This window comes from Epinephelus moara, chromosome 19 (assembly GCF_006386435.1).
Source record: "Epinephelus moara isolate mb chromosome 19, YSFRI_EMoa_1.0, whole genome shotgun sequence".
Lineage (NCBI taxonomy): Eukaryota > Metazoa > Chordata > Actinopteri > Perciformes > Serranidae > Epinephelus > Epinephelus moara.
Genome location: NC_065524.1, coordinates 24,212,840 through 24,232,475, shown reverse-complemented (window position 1 = coordinate 24,232,475; position 19,636 = coordinate 24,212,840). Strand labels below are relative to the sequence as shown.

Below are 19,636 nucleotides of genomic sequence, written 5' to 3'. Positions count from 1 at the left end.
GGCTAACAGCTAACAACGTCCCTACGTCGCCCCGGTCAAAATGGTCGCGCAACGATTACGTCACATCCAGAGCCCGTAACTTTACAGGAACCTTCCTCGTACTCCGCTCTCTCAGTGGAGACACGGCGGTTGAGAGAGCCGAGCAAGAGGACGTTCCTGTAGTAGTTCCTGCCCCCCAAATAGTACCAGGAACTTCTTCAGTGGAAACGGGCCTATTGAACTGACTATTTGCTGGGAGTAGAGTGGTTCCAGAGACTGTCCTTCAGCTTTGTGTCTGTTCAATGGCACCAACAAAAGTTTTCTAATGCGGTGGGGTGTCAGATAAGCAAGGAAGCAATTGTTCAGTGAGGCCAAGGAACAAATGAGCATAACACTCCTGAAAGAATGTGGCCACAGGCGTCCAAGGCAACCTTTGAATGTAGTCTAAATGATTGGATCTCGCATTGCAGACCCATTTGGTGCATTCACAATCTGTACTTAGAACTATTACCCAGGACATGTGTTAATACCAGTGTGGGCATGTGTTTCTCAGGAGCACCAACAATGTCGACCTCTTATCTTCCAGACAAGCAGGAGCCTGCCAACATAAGTGCACTGATGCGTCTAAGGTCAACTACATGTCAATGCCCAAATTAATCACTCCTATGAGAGACAGAATTTCTTCCATTCCATTTTCCTTTTTATATCCGCCTGTCTGGGGCTGGGTCACGGGGGCAGCAGGCCAAGCAAAGCACCCCAGACGTCCCTCTCCTCTTACAGCTCCCCCTGGGTGACCCCAAGGTGTTCCAGCGTGTTCTGGGTCTGCCCCGGGGCCTCCTACAAGTCGGACGTGCCAGGAACACCTCTAGTGGGTGGCACCCAGGAGGCATCCTGATCAAATGTCCGAACCACCTCAACTGACCCCTTTCGACGCGGAGGAGCAGCGGCTGAAAAATTCCTTCATAATTAACGCAACTTAAAACCTGGTAGGGTTGCGAAATGATTATTGGATTTGATTCGCAAGTAGCTAAAAGATGGAAACCTCAAACAGTAAACATTCCCTGCTGTGGTGAACAATGCCACGGAAGAAATATAAATGTTCATTTTCAGTCACAAAGAACACGCTCTACAAATCGTGTGCTAAAGAATAAAGCTTTTTCCTGGAACATTTGTCTCCATGGTGATCTCTCTCATTCAGGGTGATATTAACATTCACGGTATGGGGTCCAGTGGCACTGCCAAAAATACTGCCACTTTTTCAAAAACCATTAGTATCACTTCTCTCAAGGTGCAGGTGGATGGACAGCGTGGCTTTTGTGGAAATAAAAAATAGGAGAAGGAATGCTTTAGACAAGATATGCATGGCTCATGTTTGTCGCATCAAGACTACAAGCTAGAGCGACTCTCTTCCTCTCTTTCTGTCTTTAGTGTGCGCAGGTTTTTATGAGCCTGTGTAATAGAGAGAATGTGTGTGTGTATTTAGCAAGTGCTAGACTAAGCCCCGTTCCAGCAGAGGTGTCTATGACAGGCATCCTGTCAATAAAATGCTTTGAGCTCTCAAATCCAGGTCAATAAAGAGACTGGGTTAGTCAGCTCCTGTTAGAAAATCTAATCCCTCTGTCTGTCAAACCACTTTCCAGAGTCACTCCCATGTCTCACTTGCTGCCGCTGTGCTCATGGCAACATAATGATTGTTTGTTCCTCAGTACTGCTGGGTGTTTTTTTACTGTACAAGATTTCACTACAAGAGCAGTTCAGCCTAAAAAAAATCCTGTATGAAGAAAAAAGTTCATATTAAAAAAGATTTCATAGCTGCATAGACAGCGAGGTGGGGAGGGGGTGGGCAGGGAAAGCAGGAGGAGGGTGGGTCTCCCTCTGAGAGGAGAAGTGAGACGTACAGCAGTTATTGTGGTGCTCTGGAGATGTTTTACCACCCACAGCTGGGACTGACAGGCATTCATATCCCTCAGTGTTTATGTGCCGTGGAGAGTACACAAAGCTCACACAGCCCTGGTGAGATCCCATCAGCAGGAGGGCCACTAATAACAAGCATCGAGTCCAGCCATACAGGACTTCACTGAAAAACATACAGAGCTGGAAGCCATTTGGGCAAGACAGGGGCGGTCACTGGGGGATTCCTATTCCCTTTTTCATAGTGAAAATTTGAAAATAAATAAATAAAAAAAGACGGAGTGTGTTTTGAGAGAAAAAGCTGGTATGGTGAAGTCTCTATAAAGAAAAAAAAAACTCAGCACAACCAAAAGAGACAGAGAAGATGTGAACAAGGAGACTGCTGACTCACCAAGCGCAATGAAATATTAAGGTGGGTGGCACTGCCAATAAAACAAGTTCAGCTGAGGTGAATGACGTGGAGCCAAACATTCTCAGAACATGTGCTATCTAAATATACATCTGACGCCACAGAGCAAGAAACTAAAAAGTCATGTGATGCACCCCCCACCCCATCCCTGCAAAAATGTTCTCCATTGTGCCTATTAATTGTACAATTTCTAGTCTCAACAGGGTGTCACAATATCTCCTACAAGTTGTGTAATTTTGCTCCTTGGTTTGCAGGTTCCATAAAAAAATGAAACTCTTCATAGCTCCAGTCCCAGGAGAACCTACTCAGATATACTGAGCTGAAGGAGTCTGAGGAAACATGATGCTGTCTGAGGCAACTGATAGATGAGTCATACAAGCGAAGGCGCTGAACAAGACCCCCTTACAATAAACACACACAGCACCGTAGTGTAGCTCAAATGAGAGCAGCAAAGTCCTAAAAACATCATTAAAGAGATACTTTGCTGATTTTCAACCAGCTTTGTATCATAACAATGTGGGTAGTATGTGTAAATGAGCTGTGGTAAACTTCCCGTCCATGTTACCAGCTCCCAGATCTCCCAGTTAAAATCTGTCAGATGACGTCTTCCGCGTCAGCTAGCAGATTTCCGCTGGCTCTAGGGCTCTTTCTCAAGCCACAAATTGTACTTCCTCATTTTTGAATGCCTGCCAAGACCAAACTTTAAATCTAGGCAGTGCTGATCAAATATAAACCAAGATTCTGTTATTGCATTGTCTATCTCTCATCCCAAATGTCTTCAGAAGTGTATTTCAGTACTCTTCACTTCAGTGTATTCTTGGCTCTAATACGAGAATAAGCAGAGAGTGGACGGCACACCGTTTCCTGTATTGTAAAAACGGAGGCTGAAAAAAAATCAGATCAAATGGCAAAACGAAGCAGCACTGATCAGCTATAAATAAGGATGCACGATATATATTGGGCCGATAAATTATCACCCGATAATGGGACATCATTACATTTTATAATTATTATTCCGATAATCAAAATAATCGCCGATAAATAGCACCATAATACGAAGCCAGACTGCTTTCATTGACTTAACAAGGGCAGCATCTACACATCCAACACAGTTGGTGGTGGTACATGTACCTTTAAACTTGGTTTGCAAGCCGCCAATAAACACAGAGAAGAAGAACAACAACTGGCGCACGCTGTGTAGAGGGCAAAACATGCTGCGGTGTGGACATCTGTCATATTTCCAGAAGAAGACAACAGGATTGCACCAAGGGTCTGATCTCTGACCACCCGACACAGGTTAGACACTTTGCTGAAGGATTGTCTCTAAAGTGTTAGCACGAGCTAATTAGCAGCAGCGGCTTACATCCAACACCAAGCTTTTAAAAGGCTCGACTCTGGTGTTAAACTTATTAATAACTGCTAGCCATGTGATGCTACAGTTAGCGATTATTTGTGTCGTTACCTCTCTGGCTGCATGTGTGTGAGACACAGCCGCTTGTTTGTCTGAGTTGAGTGTTAATATTGAGGTGAATCAATAGCACATCTTTATTCTGCTTGGTAGCTGTAGGCTAGTCAATCATGAGATGGTGAGACGGTGCCAGATGTAACGCGGACCTGCCGATGCACATTCATATCAGCTGTCAGTGTTTGTCTCTGTTAGTAGAGACTCCACTCTGCAGTGTAGTTTATACACTTTACTGATACACCAGAGAATCACACAGTAACACTGGGCCTCATGATCTACCTCTCTCTTACCGTTAACTATAAATTTAATACTGATTAAAAGTCATATTACTTTGTATTTACTATGTTCATCTGTAGTGTAGGGTTATATGGGGACAGGGGCATTGAAGGTAGACCATTTGACAGTACCCCAGAAAGGCTCCCTCTTTTTCGCAGCCTGATGCTGGCAGGTATGAACAGTCAGAAATGTTCTTCGTTTTTGGTGTGTTAACAACAGTGATGTTGGTTTGATTTGGTTTGGTCTATGGAATATTAAATCAGCCATATTTTCTCACTACATCTTACTCTCAGGTGTACATAAACTAGAGATTATATACTTCTTTTTGAAATACAAAAATGTGAAATTATCAGTTATCGGCCATGAGAAGCAGGTAATTATTGGTTATTGATATCGGTTGAAAAAATCCATATCCGTGTATCCCTAGCTATAAACCAAGAATCTGTTACTGTGTTGCCTATTTCTCGCTCAGATGTTTTCAGAAACATATTTTAGCTTACTGTTTAACTGTAATTCAAGATCAAGCACCCCTTGTGGACCTACATTGACAGAGCACATCTCCCAAAAACCATCATTGCAGCATGTCTCGGCGCTGTCAGCTGCAGTGCCCTCACTTAAAAACTGCTGCTCCCATTAGCAACCAAGACACAAAAACATGGGAAATAGGGTCCAGGTTAAAAAGTACCGAAATGACCCTTAAAGCTTTGGTTAATTTCAGATTATTATAAGGTTTGCTCTCTGTATGTACAGAGCTATTACTGACTTCTGAAGACAACCTAACAATAGTGTGCAGATAAATGTGTGGGTGCCATATTGTTTCCTGTGTCAAAACGGACATCACTTACCAGTGTTTACTGGTTCGGTTCGGTACAGTGCATTCAAGTAGTTATCGGTTTTCTACTTCCTGAGCAAAAGCAAATGCCACAGCCACTTTTTTCTGGTCATGTCGCACCAATTTTCGAAAGTATTTGCATCTTCCTACAGCCCAATTTTATTAAAAACACCATCTTTCCAGCAGTGAAATACTTCTTCTATGCTAATATGATAAGGCTATGGCTGAAATCGGCTGATATTCAGAAGGTAAAGGATGTAGCAGAAAGAGAAAGGTCACCAAGGAATGTTTTTATCTCCGCTACCTTTATTAAAGACATAAAATGGAGTTAACATGCTCCATACACTTTTAAATTTAACCATCAATGTTGTGCACATTGCATTTTTAATATACATTTTAAGTCTGACCATTTTATAGTCTATAAATGAGATTTATTGTTTTATACTCACTGGAGGGTCCTGGTCCTCTGCAAAAACAGTTGTGATGACTGTTCCCTTCTCTGCGTTGGGTGCCACCATACCCTTATACAAGTCTTGGGTGAAGATTGGGGAGAAGTCATTCATGTCCTAAACAAAAAGAGATAGGTGTATCAGTTATACAGTTATATATTGGTGATATCTGTAACCACATTGCAATTATATGTCAGTATAAAACATTATTGGGTCAGGACAGTGCAAAATGTTCAGCTACACTCCAGCAGATTAATGGTTATAGAGAACGGGCAACTGATCTCCCTTCAGATGTGGCGCTAAAAGGGTCAAATAAGTGTATCAATGTATTCTACTACCACTTCTGCTGATGCTGTCTGCATGCTGAAATAGTAATATTGTAGCATTGCAGATTCTGCAGCTGCTGCTTTGTTTGATTTCAGCCAACACTTCCAGCAAGTTATTGTGGATCCAGGCAAAAATTCCCACTTGCAGTTATTCACCATGCCTCAGGCTTTGTCCATGTATTTTAAGAAGTGTGCATCTGAGCTACACTGTTACTGTAATCACACCGTTGCAGATGAAAATAATCCATTCCATACATCCATAAAATTGACCACTAAATATGTGAACAGAGAAAATATTGTAGCCGGCTGATTAACACAAAAACTGTTGTGTAAACTGAACCAATACAACATTTTCCTTTTCTCTAAGGCTTGTGATGATGTATTGGTATTTCATTGCAACATCTTATTAAATAGTGACAAAATACGGCTGCTGCTGTGAAATTAAGTGTTTCATAATTAATGCATTTCTCTTGTGTATGGTATATTATTGCTGATATGCACATTACTTTCTATAGTACCAGATGACTGCCAATTAAAATGATAAAAATAAAAGCTGTTCATTGTGTCGAGGCTTTAAATGGTTGTAAGGAAAATGCATTAAATAATATTTTCTCCAAAGATATCTCTCAAAAATTCTGAGGACCATTATGGTGCATTTACTTCTTGTTAAGATGACAACCACAAGCAAGGCTTTCTGACCCACTTGAACGTAAAGCCTGACGTTTAATGGAAAGTGATCTCTTATGCCGTCTTCTCTACCCCTTCAGGCAATGAAACTGTTTCCAGTGAAATAGTGCTCCCTGGAACACATATGGGAACTTAACATCACCGTTGCTTTTAATCACCTTTTCTCTGTAAATAATGCACAGCAGAGCTCGAGCATTTTTATGGGCCTGCAAAGAAATGAAATCCTCTTAAGTGTGCAGCCTTTGCTTTGCTTTGTGAGAAAGAAAAACTCAGCAAGCCATTCACATATCTCTCAGGAATAGGTTAGCTCTGTAGTGTAACAGCTGGAGCCTGATCTTCCTTTCTCTTGACCTTTCTCTTTACTTTCCACTGTTGTGACTGAGCCATGGGCAACACTATGTGTTCTATAAACTCAGTGGAGGGCAGCCTAACTTTGATCTATACACAGGTTCAGTGTTTCCTAGCAGAAAATCTATGATCCAGATTTTACTTTGAACAACAAAGCCCCATTCTTCTGCTGCAAGTGTTCACAAGATGCGAGCGCGGACACACTTGTGTTGGCTTGAAACAAACACGTGCGACATACAGCGCCTACACACAAGCACACACAACCCTGTACCTACAAATGCAAGGTGTCTGGATTACATTTGTGGAGTACAAGGATAGAAAAAAAAGTTTGGGAGACTCATCCAAAACGAAAAAAAAAAAAAAGACACGCAGGACACTCAATCCATCACTGTGAGGCATCCAACGAAAGAGACAACAACAAAACAATACAAGGGGAAATCAAACGCACACGACTTCAAATAACCCTCTGGAGGTGTTATATGAGGAAGGAAATGGAATCAGTGGAATCAGCTCCAACTCTAGTCCCCGAGAAGCCTGCGTGAATCCATTAGGCTCATTCTAATTCATGTCTGCCATTTCAAATAGCAGACATTGGTTTGATATCAGTGGCTGTGCAATGCCTTATCCTATCAAACACAGTTCCTGGGTGACAGCACGAACACTACAACAAAGCGTGTCCTTATCAGAGGACAAACTCACTCTACAGGTTGGCAGGCCATGCGGCGAGTCTGCTTGAATAAGCTTAGACGCTTCCTCCCATTCAGTGTAATATAGAGAGCTTAATTCTGCAGACTTTGAGACTGTCACTAGGGGTGGACTGAATTCATACACACAGATAAATGTGAGTGCACACATTTTGAAAGCGCAGAAGCCGAGCGAAAAGACACACAGGCACGCATACGCATACACACATGAATAGTGCCACAACATAAGGCGTCTAATCCTTTCGTTGGGATTCAGCTGTTAATCTCTTGAAAGGTTGTAAAGGGAATACAAGCTCCTGAAAAACCTGACATAATTGCTGTCACAAAGCTAATGAGTCATTCAGATCTGGAACAGCGCTGTGTGTGAGACAGAAACACCTATCCATCAAACTGTCTTTGTCCTGCTGATGCTACCAGGACAAACAGGTCGGGAGGCCAAAACATGTTTTACAAGGGAAATGCATTCAGCTCTGAATAGAATGACAATGAATTTCGTATCACAAAAGCAGCACAGGTGCAACACTGTACAATATGTCTCCAATCCCCTTTTGGACTGTGGCTCAGACAAGCTATTACTACTGTAAAACTCTGCTAATGAGTCACCACATATTCAACGACAGTGCTGCTGCTCCTGAGGGACAATGAGGATAGATGGGAGGAGAGCAGATCACTGATGGGTTGTGGTGGACTGACTACCCGGGGGCTCTTACCGTGATGCGGACCGTGACGGTAGCTTGCCCTGGGGGCATGACCCCTCCTTGGTCGACAGCTTCCACCTGGAAAGTGTAAGAGGCCCCCATGCCCATAGATGCCAGGTCCTCAAAGTCCAGGGTTTGCAGCACGGCTAACTCCCCCGTGACAGGGTTCAGAGAAAACAGCTGCCTGGCCGATTCAGTCTTGATCCGGTACGTGACATTGGAGAAGAGGTCTGAGTCCACTGCCTATGAGGAGGAAGAGCAGAGGGATGAGCAGTTACAGTATATTAAAGAAACAGAGTGTCTACTTGCACCCTGGTGGGAGTAGTCCCACTAAAGCTATTCAGCTATTTACATCCATCCCTACAACACATTATTATGGATCCCACTGTGTGCTGTGATTGGGTAATACTCGTCACACTGACGTGTTAGGGTCAGCATTGGGTAGGGTTAGGGTAAAGAGGCCATGGTTAGGGCTATTACTATCCAATCTCGACCATCTCTGACATTACAGTGGTAAATCTTTTGAGAAAAAGCAGACACATAAGCTGCAGATGACGTAGTATAAAGAGCGACACAGTTGACTGAGATAGTAAGATGTGCTAGAGAGACTTAGCAGAAGACTTTCTCACAGGAGACAGAGGTTTGAGTCACATGTGAGTCAGGGTTGGTTTATCGTCTTTAGACTTAGTTGACGTATTATTTTCAGTTTTCAGGATGTATAAAGCTGCTGAATGGACTGCACTGTATAGCGACTTTCTGGTCCTTCAACCACTCCTCAACACATGTCACATTCACTCATTCACACACACATTCACACCCTCATGGCCAAGGCTAGCATACAAGGTGTCACCTGCTACTCAGTAACCACTCACACACGGATGGAGCAGCCATTGGGACCAATTTGGGGTCCAGTATCTTGCCCAAGGTTACTTGGATATGCGGACTGGAGGAGCCGCCAATCTTCCAATTAGTGGACGACCCGCTCTACCTCTGAGCCACAGCTGCCCCCCAGTGAATGAATGCACACTGTGTACATAAACCTAAGCAGAATAGCTGCTTAGACCCGTTCGTATTAACGCCATATTTCGGCGTCACTATCACACCCAGGAATATAGCATGGTTGGCTGTGGACACATGGGTGCAAACAACATCTAAGGACACGTGGAGAAAACGTGGGGTGACAGAAGGAGAAAGAGCCACACATACCTCCAAAATTTGAACCTTACATATACATATAAGCAGTGTGGCTGAGGACAATGAATATTAATGTTTCTATTTTAATTCTGCGTTTTTATGCTGCAGGGGTTACTTACATCAATCATTAATAGGTTCTGATTAAATTAAACCACTAAGGGGAGCTTAAGTTGGTCCTCATTGCATAAAATCACAACTCTCAAAGCAGATAGATTTTTCAAAGGCTGCTGCGATAGGAGATGATTAGATGCAGTGTGCGGATGCTGCAACACGTGGTGTTGTGTCAATGCGCCCTCACACACACACAATATTTATTAGGTGCGTTAACATGGATCCTAATACTCAACTAATAATCAGATGAGAGCCCAATCAGAATTAAAGTGCCTTGTGTAACCACCTCAATCGGAAGAGACTGGCCTGATTAGCAGGAATTTTCAGGTTGAGAGTAGTACTGTAAAGCTTCGATAATCTGTTCAATAGCACTTAATAACCATGTCAAAACTTATTCTGATGATTTCTGTTTGGTTGGAATAAATGTATTATTTCTGTGCATGTTTGCCCCACATAAAGGTAACATTAAGTTATTTAGTTTGCTGCAAATGACATACTGCAACAGCTGTTTCTTCGTGCCTCCCTTTGCTGACTGAAAGTTTTTTTTTCTTGTTCTTTATTGCTCACATAAATATATGGGTAACTATGTGTCCATGTTGGGTACACACACAGACATGGGTGCGAGCATGTATGATTAGTCATGTGGGTATTATGTGTTTTAATATCTGTGTGTGCCTATGGTATACCTAGTTGTTATATAATGTATCCTCTAACTTAAATTAAATTTAAATGTATGCGTTTATTTAACTACATGAAATAATGTATAAGTAAATTGCTTTTTTTTTTTAATTTCTTAATGTATTATCATCATATTATTGTTGCTTATTTCCTGATATTGCTAACACTTTTGTTTATGTTCAATGTATGTATTTTTTTTTCTTTCCCTTTTACCTTATCTTTTTGGTTTCTACATATGTTAAATAATCATCAAAAATGCAAAAAAATAAAATAAAAATTCACAAAATAAACAGATTATTTGATTTTTAAACAGCTGCCTTATGTAACGTTGTTGCTCAAGGCTGACCTGTGGGGGTGCTGGTCTTAACAATCATCTATCACTAACGTTACCAGTATATATGTGACATTTAGGGAACATTTGTAAATTATAGCGTTTACAATAGTCTGCATGTGAGGTGTTAAGGGGATATCTGTAAGACAGAGAAAATAACCTGGGTTACATTCACATTACTTTCTCCTTAACTTACTCCTTAATTGTGGTAATGGACGGAACCATTTCTTGTATACTTTTATTCACTAATAGAATTGGATTATCTCATTAAAGCAGGGAAAAAAAAAAACTTGTTATGTTATAAATCCTGCAGATTAGATGCTTCACAGCTGGGGAAACCACCTTGCACAATTTAAAAATACATTCTGATTACATACTTTGGGGCATGTAAACGCACTTCTGATCACTTTATATCATGTTCATGTAAGTCCTCATTTGCCAGCTGATTCACCTTTGGACACATTCCTCAAGCCAAGTATCCACTCTGAAAGAAATGTTGTCATCTATATATGCTCACATTCTCTCCCTGCAGCTAGTCTCTTTAAACTCTATTAAAACACTTTGGGAAGTGGATCTGGGCGAGGAGATTCGTCATTTCACAAAGGTTAGGCTCTCTAGGATCTATACAGATGTGAACACGACTTGTGACAGGTGTAGCCAAGCACCAGTGAGCCATGTACACGTTCTAGTCTTGTCCTGCATTACAGACGAACTGGGGGGAAATCTTTAGATCACGGTCAAGGGTTACTGGAAAATCTGTTGAACCTTAGCTATGATTGCATTGGTGTAACTCCTCCTACAGTGCCACTCTCTTCCTAGGAAGAAACTTTTACAGCCTTTGTTACCTTATTATCCAGACGTTGGGTGTTACTCATGTGGAAGTCCCAAACAGCTCCTTCACACACTCTATGGATAAGGGAGGTCCTTAATTTTGTCAGACTGGAAAGAATCAGGTGCATAATGAGGGGCTCCCTGAAATTTTGCATGATGTGGGATCCCTTTTTCAAGTATGTGCGGGAGCTGAGACGGGATTTACCAAATATTATTGTGCTTTCTATCTGCTCTAATAAACAGATTGATTTTAGCCAAACTGAAGAAATTTTGTCCATGTAACCACAGCTACTGAGACACAAAAAAGCTAACATACATTCAGGTGTAAGCAGTCAGTTTCAAGCTACCCGACTCATCCACTTCCTTTCTTCAGAGTCTATTTCACTTTTGCTCTTTAGCTGTCTCTCCAGCCACCCCCGTCCGTTTAGAGTTGAGGTGACGTTGTCTGGGAGATTAATGGTGTCACAGTACCACTGTCACTCCCACCTCTCGCCCCCAACCCTAACCCTCCTGCTCCTCACCCTCTCCTGCTGCTTTATCCCTCTCTGTGAAATGTCACTCACAATATGCCGGCAATTACTCGCCCCTCCGCTCTGTGTTTGCTCTGCCTGCACACGGTGTCCTTATACTTCATTTCAGCGTGCACACGTGAGCTGACGTGTGGCAGTGTTGAATCTATCTAAAAGACAGATACCGCCAAGTTGAAAAGTTTCTCAAAATGTCTGGTGCATTATATTCATGTTTGCCAGGACAGATGGAAAATGATCCTCCACTAAAGGCTGGTTATGACTTGAAAAATCCAGCTTTAAGTCTTATTCTGTTTGAGTCTAAAAATGCCCAAAGAGCTGTCATGACAGCAGAAAAAAAATGTTTCTCTCTGCTGTGTATATACGGCTGTGTATGTTTCTGTCTGAATAAATGTTTCCGTCTGGAAGCATTTGACATTTAAACACTAAATTGCTCGCACTTGAAGTTAAGAGATGCTAAAAGCCTGTTACTACAACTGTTGTATCAAGCACCCGTGCTACTTTATATGAAGGGAGACAGGAGACATTTAAAGATGCAGAAAGGAAAAGAACATGGCAACAAACACATGAGCAAGTACTCACGCTTAGCTTCAGGACCACAGTCCCCACAGGGCTGTTCTCAGGTACGTTCACCACGTAAGTTTCCTGGGAGAAGACTGGGCTGTTGTCATCGATGTCCAAGACCTGGACTGAGAGGGTCAAGGTGGTCCGCCGTGGATCCACTGCTCCATCTGAGGCCTCCACCACCAGGTCATATTGGCTCCTGAGCTCCCGATCGAGAGGCACTCTTGTGTAGATGCTGCCGTTAGCGCTGATTGTAAACAAGTCTGGATGATTTAAAATCCGGTAGCGCACCTGGCCATTAACTCCGGCATCTGGATCTGTGGCCTGGGTGGAGAGAGGTAGGAACACAGGGCTCCATTGTGGGTATGTAAATATAGTTGTCTACTCACTTTAGGAATTTAGGAAATGCTTCCCATGCAATATAAATTTCTCGGTAGGTCACCCATAATTAGAGTTTTGCTTGGCTGCAGTTTGACTCATCTGATGTCTCACATTTGTGGTTTTGGCTGATGTAGTTTTCAACCAATCTCCATTTAATGCTGCCAAGCTCCCAAGGAAAGCGAACTACAATGGCCATAATTCATTGCACAGGCCTATCTGCACTTGTTTGAGTAGTGGTCTGTGCCAAACTACAGAGACACAACCCGGATAATCAAATGGAGGCATAATGGTCGGCTAATGTTGCGATAGCCATTATCTTCCAGTGGACTCAGAGACTGTGTATGCTGAAAAAAAATGTGAGTTAGCGGGCTCGCTAAATGAAACATCAATAAAATGTCATCAATAAACTGCCTTTGAGTCCTGACGCTGCTGAAGTTAACAGACAACCTGTGGTTAACTCCGAAAATCCATTTACATGCATCAATGATAGCAGAGAGATAGAAATATCCACCAACACTCAGCATAGGAATAAGACCTTTTAAAACTGAAATGCAGAGGTATTTCCCTCGAAGCAAACAGCTGTTGTGAGGTTAATGTGATCCATTACATGATCCATTAGAGCCTGGCTTTATCTTAACACCTTACATATTTACAGAGGCTCCAAGCACAACCCCAACTGAGCAAGAGTGCCGCAACAGCGCAGAAACAACTGTCATACATTTGAGTCTCATTTCCTGTTCTTCGTGTTGAGATCAGAGTCTTTGTCACAGACTCATTAGAGATCATTTGTGGGTTCAAAAGGCCAGGATCGTTGTGACAAAAGGAAATCCTCGAATGCTCAATCACCCTTTAATAGCAGACATGCCTCTCAATAGAAAGAGTACAATAATGAAAACTGAAAAAAAGAAATGGTCAGATTGATGATCTTATGAGAGGCAGTACTGCTGTGATGATCCTGCTGGGCTAAAATAAGTTATCTGAATTACAAATTTTAATTCCCGCGTGGGTATGACAGGTCATTATTATGCCTGTTTATATGTGCGTATGTGTGTGTGTGTTGATGCTCAACGGTCTCCTGTGTCGTGGTAATTCTTTGTTGTAATTGAGAGAGAGACAGAGAGAGGAAAGGAGGGAGAGAAAAAAAAGACAAAGGGAGATCAAGCCACATTTCATCTGTCGGTTTGGCAATATTTTCTCAACCTCAGTGCAAGTAAGGACAAGGCAGCACAAACAGGGGGGAAAAGAGGAACAGTGGAAAAGGGGAGGAGGATACACATACACATACACACACACACGTACGGCTGCTAAAAGCTAACCCCGATTTGTTTTACACAGAGTGCCTGACAAATATTCAAAGCCAGGGCTAAAATTGGACCTCAGCATTAAGCCTTTGCAAAGCAGACTAAAGCACATCATGTCAATATGTGCATACGGATCACAACTTCTCTGCAGTGATTACATAACAAACACTCTCGCTGCTCCTTGCCTTGTAAGGGGTGTAATCCAATTTATTCACAGTTTTTATTCAATTAAATCAAATAACAAATCTGCATATTTCTGTAGCTCCCGGTGGACAAAGTGTTGTATGGATTGTAGAGGTCTGGCCGGACCTGCAGCTGATGTTGGCAGATTCGGCAAATATTGGCATTCATGTCCTGATGCCTGGCCTTTGTGGAGACTGTCATGCCTTTGGTTTGCTTGCCGAAATTATTAGGAGCAAATTATTTCTATTTTCTAACCATGAGGCCCTAAATCATAGCTCATCTTCTTCCTCACACTGTAGCAGCGTGTGTGGCAGTCTTTCACGTAGTTTTCCAATTAGGGCTCATTTACTGATGGTTACAGGCACAGACTCCAGATAGCTGGTGGGCAGGCTCTGTAAATCGATTGTGGGAGCGGAGGAACATCCTGCAGGTGGATGGAGTACAAAAAGCAGCTTGAGCAGGTGGCTGCGGTGTTAAAAAAATACAAGCCCACGCAGACCTCTAATATATAGTACCTGAGAAATGTGTCTCCTTTGTGTGCTGCCGGCTTGGGTCCAGCGTTTCTTTTTTCTTGTTGCATACAAAACAAGCATATTCATCTTGCTTTGGATGATTAATGGTGAAAGCTGAAATTTAGTTTGAATTGCCCACTTACACTGTTGGCAGAATGATGTCTCGCTGCACCCTGGGCACAGTGTTTTCAAACACAACATTAAGCACTGCTGTCCCCCTCTCAAAACCAGAGAAAAAAGGTGTGATAACTGTATGTGTGTAAAGTGAAATACAACATAGCACTGCAAGATAAACCCATCAAACTCACTTAATCAAGGAATCTGCTTGGCTGAGAAACAAAAAGGCATTACACTCAACAGCCTCTCCAATTAGCAACAATTGTACATGATGCTTTCATGATGCGTCTGACACGAATGCTAATCAATTTGTCCTCAGGTCATCTGCATGCTCAGATTATGCTTCCCCGCTGTGAGCAAACAGAATGGGCTTGTATGGTATAGGATTTGTCAGTCACAGAACAAATGACTCTATTAGCACAACCAGCAATGCTGTCAATTGTGATAACCCAGCAAATCGTCTCCGGTCTCTGTGAGTGTGTGTAAAATAAGAACAGGTGGGAACCAGTTCCAATTACTGTAACGATAATCCAAAACGCTTTAGGGCTAGCATTAAGCTACTTAATAGCATTATGCATTTGCACTGCAGTCATCTTCACCGTTGGCAGTTGCCTGCAGCCTTGTGGTTGGACCGCATTATTACTCCCTCTCTGCAGGGAAATTTAAGGCGCAACAGGAAAGGAAAAATAACTGATTTTACAGTAGCATATCACATTCAAATATGAAATAATTGAGCAGACACAAATAGCACCTTAATTCATGCCGAATGTATCTCATACATTCTTTCATCTTTCACTTAGCGTGTCATGTGACAGTGAGCTGTAGGCTGGGGTTCTGATAGAGACAACATCTGTTCAGTAAGACTAACTTGTAACAGACATGCACTTGCACACAAAGCTCTTAAACAAATCTTCAAGACCATCACAAGACTTTATTTAGATACAAGCTGCAATCTCTGGTCCTGATAAATGAAGGCAGCACAGAAGTGCTGAGAACTGCAGTTCTTCTAATTGCCACTTGAGGCTGGCTCCAGAAGACAGTCAATCCCCATGGACACCCATGGTACTGTAAAATGCCCAACTTGACGTTTTAAATAAAAATGTTTAAAGCCTGGTACAAAAAAAGGTTTTGGTTTCTATAGCTAATTGACCTTTCACTAAGCCCCGCCCCTTTGTGATGGTCTGACAAGCTGTCGTAGTAAGCATGGAGCCCACACTGTAACTAACTGCACTCCCTGATGAAATATTATCGTATTTTTGGAAAAATGAAACAGTGATTCCAGAGAGAAGCAGACAGAGGGGTCTACAGTCTGTGTTTGAAGGATATATCCAGGATGTCAAACTGACTCAGCAGCAACAACAGGTTAAAAAGACAAAGATAGTTAGAAGCTAAAGCCGAACTATAGGCTACAGATCACAGTGTAAAAGTGAACCACCACATCACTGCTGATCGCCACACAAGACAATGAATATAAAGGGAAACTTTGCTGATATTGAACCATACGTCCACTATGCACACACTGTGATGACACACAGCTGGTTGAATATCAGCAAAGTTTCCCTGCTTCCCTTCACTGGTTCCTGTACAGCAGGGTCGGTCTTTGTTTCACTGTTATAATCATTAAAAAGCAAAAGCAGCATGTGTATACATTCAGTAGGCTATATCTTCAGTAGCTAGCTAGCTAACCCTACACTTTTCAGGGTTTGATTTTGGTTTTGGAACAGGGAAGAAACGTATATCTTTTTCCAACCTCTCCAGGTAACGAGTGTCATTAATACACGACGTGCCCCAGGCACAACATTTAGCTCCAAATCCACAAAACCAGCCTGAAAATGAAGGAAATCTGAAACAATTGCATTAGAGTCAATGGAGCACAGCTGTGTTGTTGTCGGACCCTGGTCTGAGCCAGCCTGATGCTACATTATGATTGGCCAGACTGCATCTGGGGGCGGGACTGAGCAAAGGGTCAATTTCCCATTTTTTTCTATGCATAATTATGGGCGGGCCACTTTGAGTGATGGACTGTCTGCTGATAGTGTCCTCGGCTTCTCAGTCAGATCCACCCCTCACTTCTCCACAGCCTCTCACCAAAATATGGCCACTTCTGGCTCCAAAAAACCAAGATGCCAACGGCCGTCATGCCAAACTCAAGGCTTTAAAACTGGAGTCCACAAACCCATGGGGGACGTCTATGTTCAGACCCGAGGAAAGAGAGCTAGCAGTTACAGAACATTTATCAGGCCAGATGATGACACGTTGAAAAATACTCAAGTGGCGTATATTAAGTGATGATGCTCTCTTTTTCAACCCTTTGCTTTTCTCATTGTCTTTAATAATACTGTTTCCATGTGGAGGTGTGTGTTTGTGTGTGCCGGTGTATGAACTTGACAGATCTGAGCAGTGACATCCTTTTTCTTGCACACATTCCTTTTATTATCACCTGATTAGCTCTATTATTGGTTAACAAACCGTTCAACATTGAGTTTTTCTTCTTTGTTGCAACCTTAGATTGTAGAGTCTGTTCAAGAAAAAAAAAAAAAGACTTCCCTCGACATTTCTAAATTTTATCCCTCTTAACCTCCTGTGTATCTTGTGGATGACTTAATGAGACAAAGCGAGAGTTAAGAAAATGTGAAAATGTGACATTTTCAAATACATTATATGCAGTTATTGCCATTTTTAATCTAAATGCCACATGTCTTTATGGCTGAAATTGTGTAATTTATTAAACCAATAGCCCAGAGCTATTATAGAGTAAGAGTAGTTTCCCTTGCTCCTTGCCTGCAACTATACATAAAATCTTAGAGAAAGACACTTTCCATTACTAAACACTTTAAGATTGTGTTATCTACGTTACAGCCCAACTGTCATCTTTTACTGAGGCCTCCCCTGAAGGGCACGGTCTCCTCAAGAATTGTATAGTGAGCATGATCTGTTAAAATGCAAGTATAGTCTCCATGCATGAAATATGAGGAACATGTCACCTCACTATGAAAGTGTGAAGTGAAGGAAACAAACCAGAAAGAAGCTGTAGAAAGATAAGAGAAACAGTCTGCAGGTGGACACAGAATTCATAGGTTGGATTTCAGTGGTAGTGGGCTGGTTTGGTGTGTGTGTGTTTGTGTGAATATATATATATTTTCACTTGCCTTCATTTGTTTTTTCTCTCCATGTTTTAGCCAAAGTGTTTTTGATTTAATTAAAAGACATACCATTTTCTATTCCACCTTATAAAACAAGGCAACTCAAAGTGCTAAAAAAAATCCATTCAATCAACAATGTCAATGGAAATGGAAAACAAAACGGAGGAAAATAAATTAAAATGGAATACATAGATTAAAGACAAAATGAATTAAAGAGACAGAGATGGCACAGTTATAGAACAGTGTTAATGTCGTAATAAATTAATCTTATGAAGAAAGAAAAGAGCGTAGTTTTTAATTTAGTTTTTAAAGTGGCTAAAGCTTGTCAGGTTCAAGTCAAGTTCATCAAATTGTCATGTTTTACCACGTGTTTCTGACTCTAGGCACTGCTTTAAGACTGCTTCTTAAAGATCTAAGGAACCTTTTGACACAAGTCATACAGTGATTTGTAAAATAAAAGCAGCTCTAAAAATGTATTCTATGACTACCTGGAGGCCAGTAAAAATACTTAAGGGCAGGCGTAATGTGCTCAGTTCTCCATAGTCATGTTAGAACTCTAGCAGCAGTTGAATGGTTGAACGACCAGAAAAGAGATCACAGAAACAGTCCATCCAGCATGGGGTGAAGCCACGAATGAGGATGTGGAACGTCTTTTTCTTTCAATTTGTTTTGAATGACAAAAGGACTGCAGGCTAATTATATTGATTTTCTGCTAAAATATTTAGTGTTTGGCCTATATCATCGAAAAATGAGCAATAACTTAACCACCTTGCTGATATAGAGAATTATGCACATTTAAGTGAGGATACTCCCATTATAGATTTAACCAATTATTGCAACAAATGGAAAAACAGTTATGTTTGGCACCGAAGGCTTCGCTCTCGAGGTGCTCCCTGGATTAGACAGGCAGCATGCTATGCCAAAATAGGGAGGGCAATGCCGAAACCCCCTGGGTACACAAGAGTGGGCCCAAGCAGGACATTAAGTACCATTTTGACCTTAGAGCCATGTTAGGACTCTGAATTAGAAAGGTGGAGGCTGGGGTGGTGGAGGGACTCTGAATTAGAAAGGTGGAGGCTGGGGTGGTGGAGGTTAAGCTTTGCCAGCAGCAGCAGCAGGGGTGTGTGGCAGCATCGGTGTAGCAGGAATCAGTGAGTAGGAAGCCATATCTAAATGGACTGCCTTATGTGGGGATGGGCTGTGATTGGTCTGTGACTGATAAGAAACAACGATCCATCCAGCTGTAACCCCTCATACATGGTACCTCGACCCAAGCGTTTCCACTACAAACAGTACTGTGAATGTGGGCGGGGTTGTTGTCACTGTATTTCCTCATTACCTGTGACACAGATGGAAGTCTGCACCTTGTTCATCACCCACAGAACGAGGCTGCATGGAAACATTTTCTGAACAAAATGAGTTCAGTTCAGTTTTATTGTCATAGCCGTTATATACCTTTGCATACACAGAAACGAGATAATGTTCTCCTCTTGACCAATCAATGGACTGCAGTGCTTACAGCTCCACCTTTTAGTACCAGATCTGTGTGCTAGGTACCCCAACAGAGGGGTGACCAAAAATGGGGATGGTATGAAACGGTACCATCCACAAATTTTCACAGTGAAAACAGAAAAAAAGCATACCGAACTTTACTGTAATGTACCATACTGCTTGGTGGA

At 42.0% G+C, this 19,636-nt stretch overlaps 1 protein-coding gene across 1 annotated transcript in view; it reads right to left on the bottom strand.

The window, feature by feature from the left end:
* Positions 1-19,636, bottom strand: part of LOC126407096 (protocadherin-15-like) — a 329,125-nt gene that overhangs the window by 90,099 nt on the left and 219,390 nt on the right. Inside the window, exons 21-23 of the mRNA XM_050071779.1 lie at positions 12,339-12,644; positions 8,097-8,327; positions 5,322-5,438 (exon numbers count right to left, since the gene is read on the bottom strand). Coding sequence (XP_049927736.1) covers positions 5,322-5,438; positions 8,097-8,327; positions 12,339-12,644 — 654 coding nt within the window. The remainder of the gene's footprint in view (positions 1-5,321; positions 5,439-8,096; positions 8,328-12,338; positions 12,645-19,636) is intronic.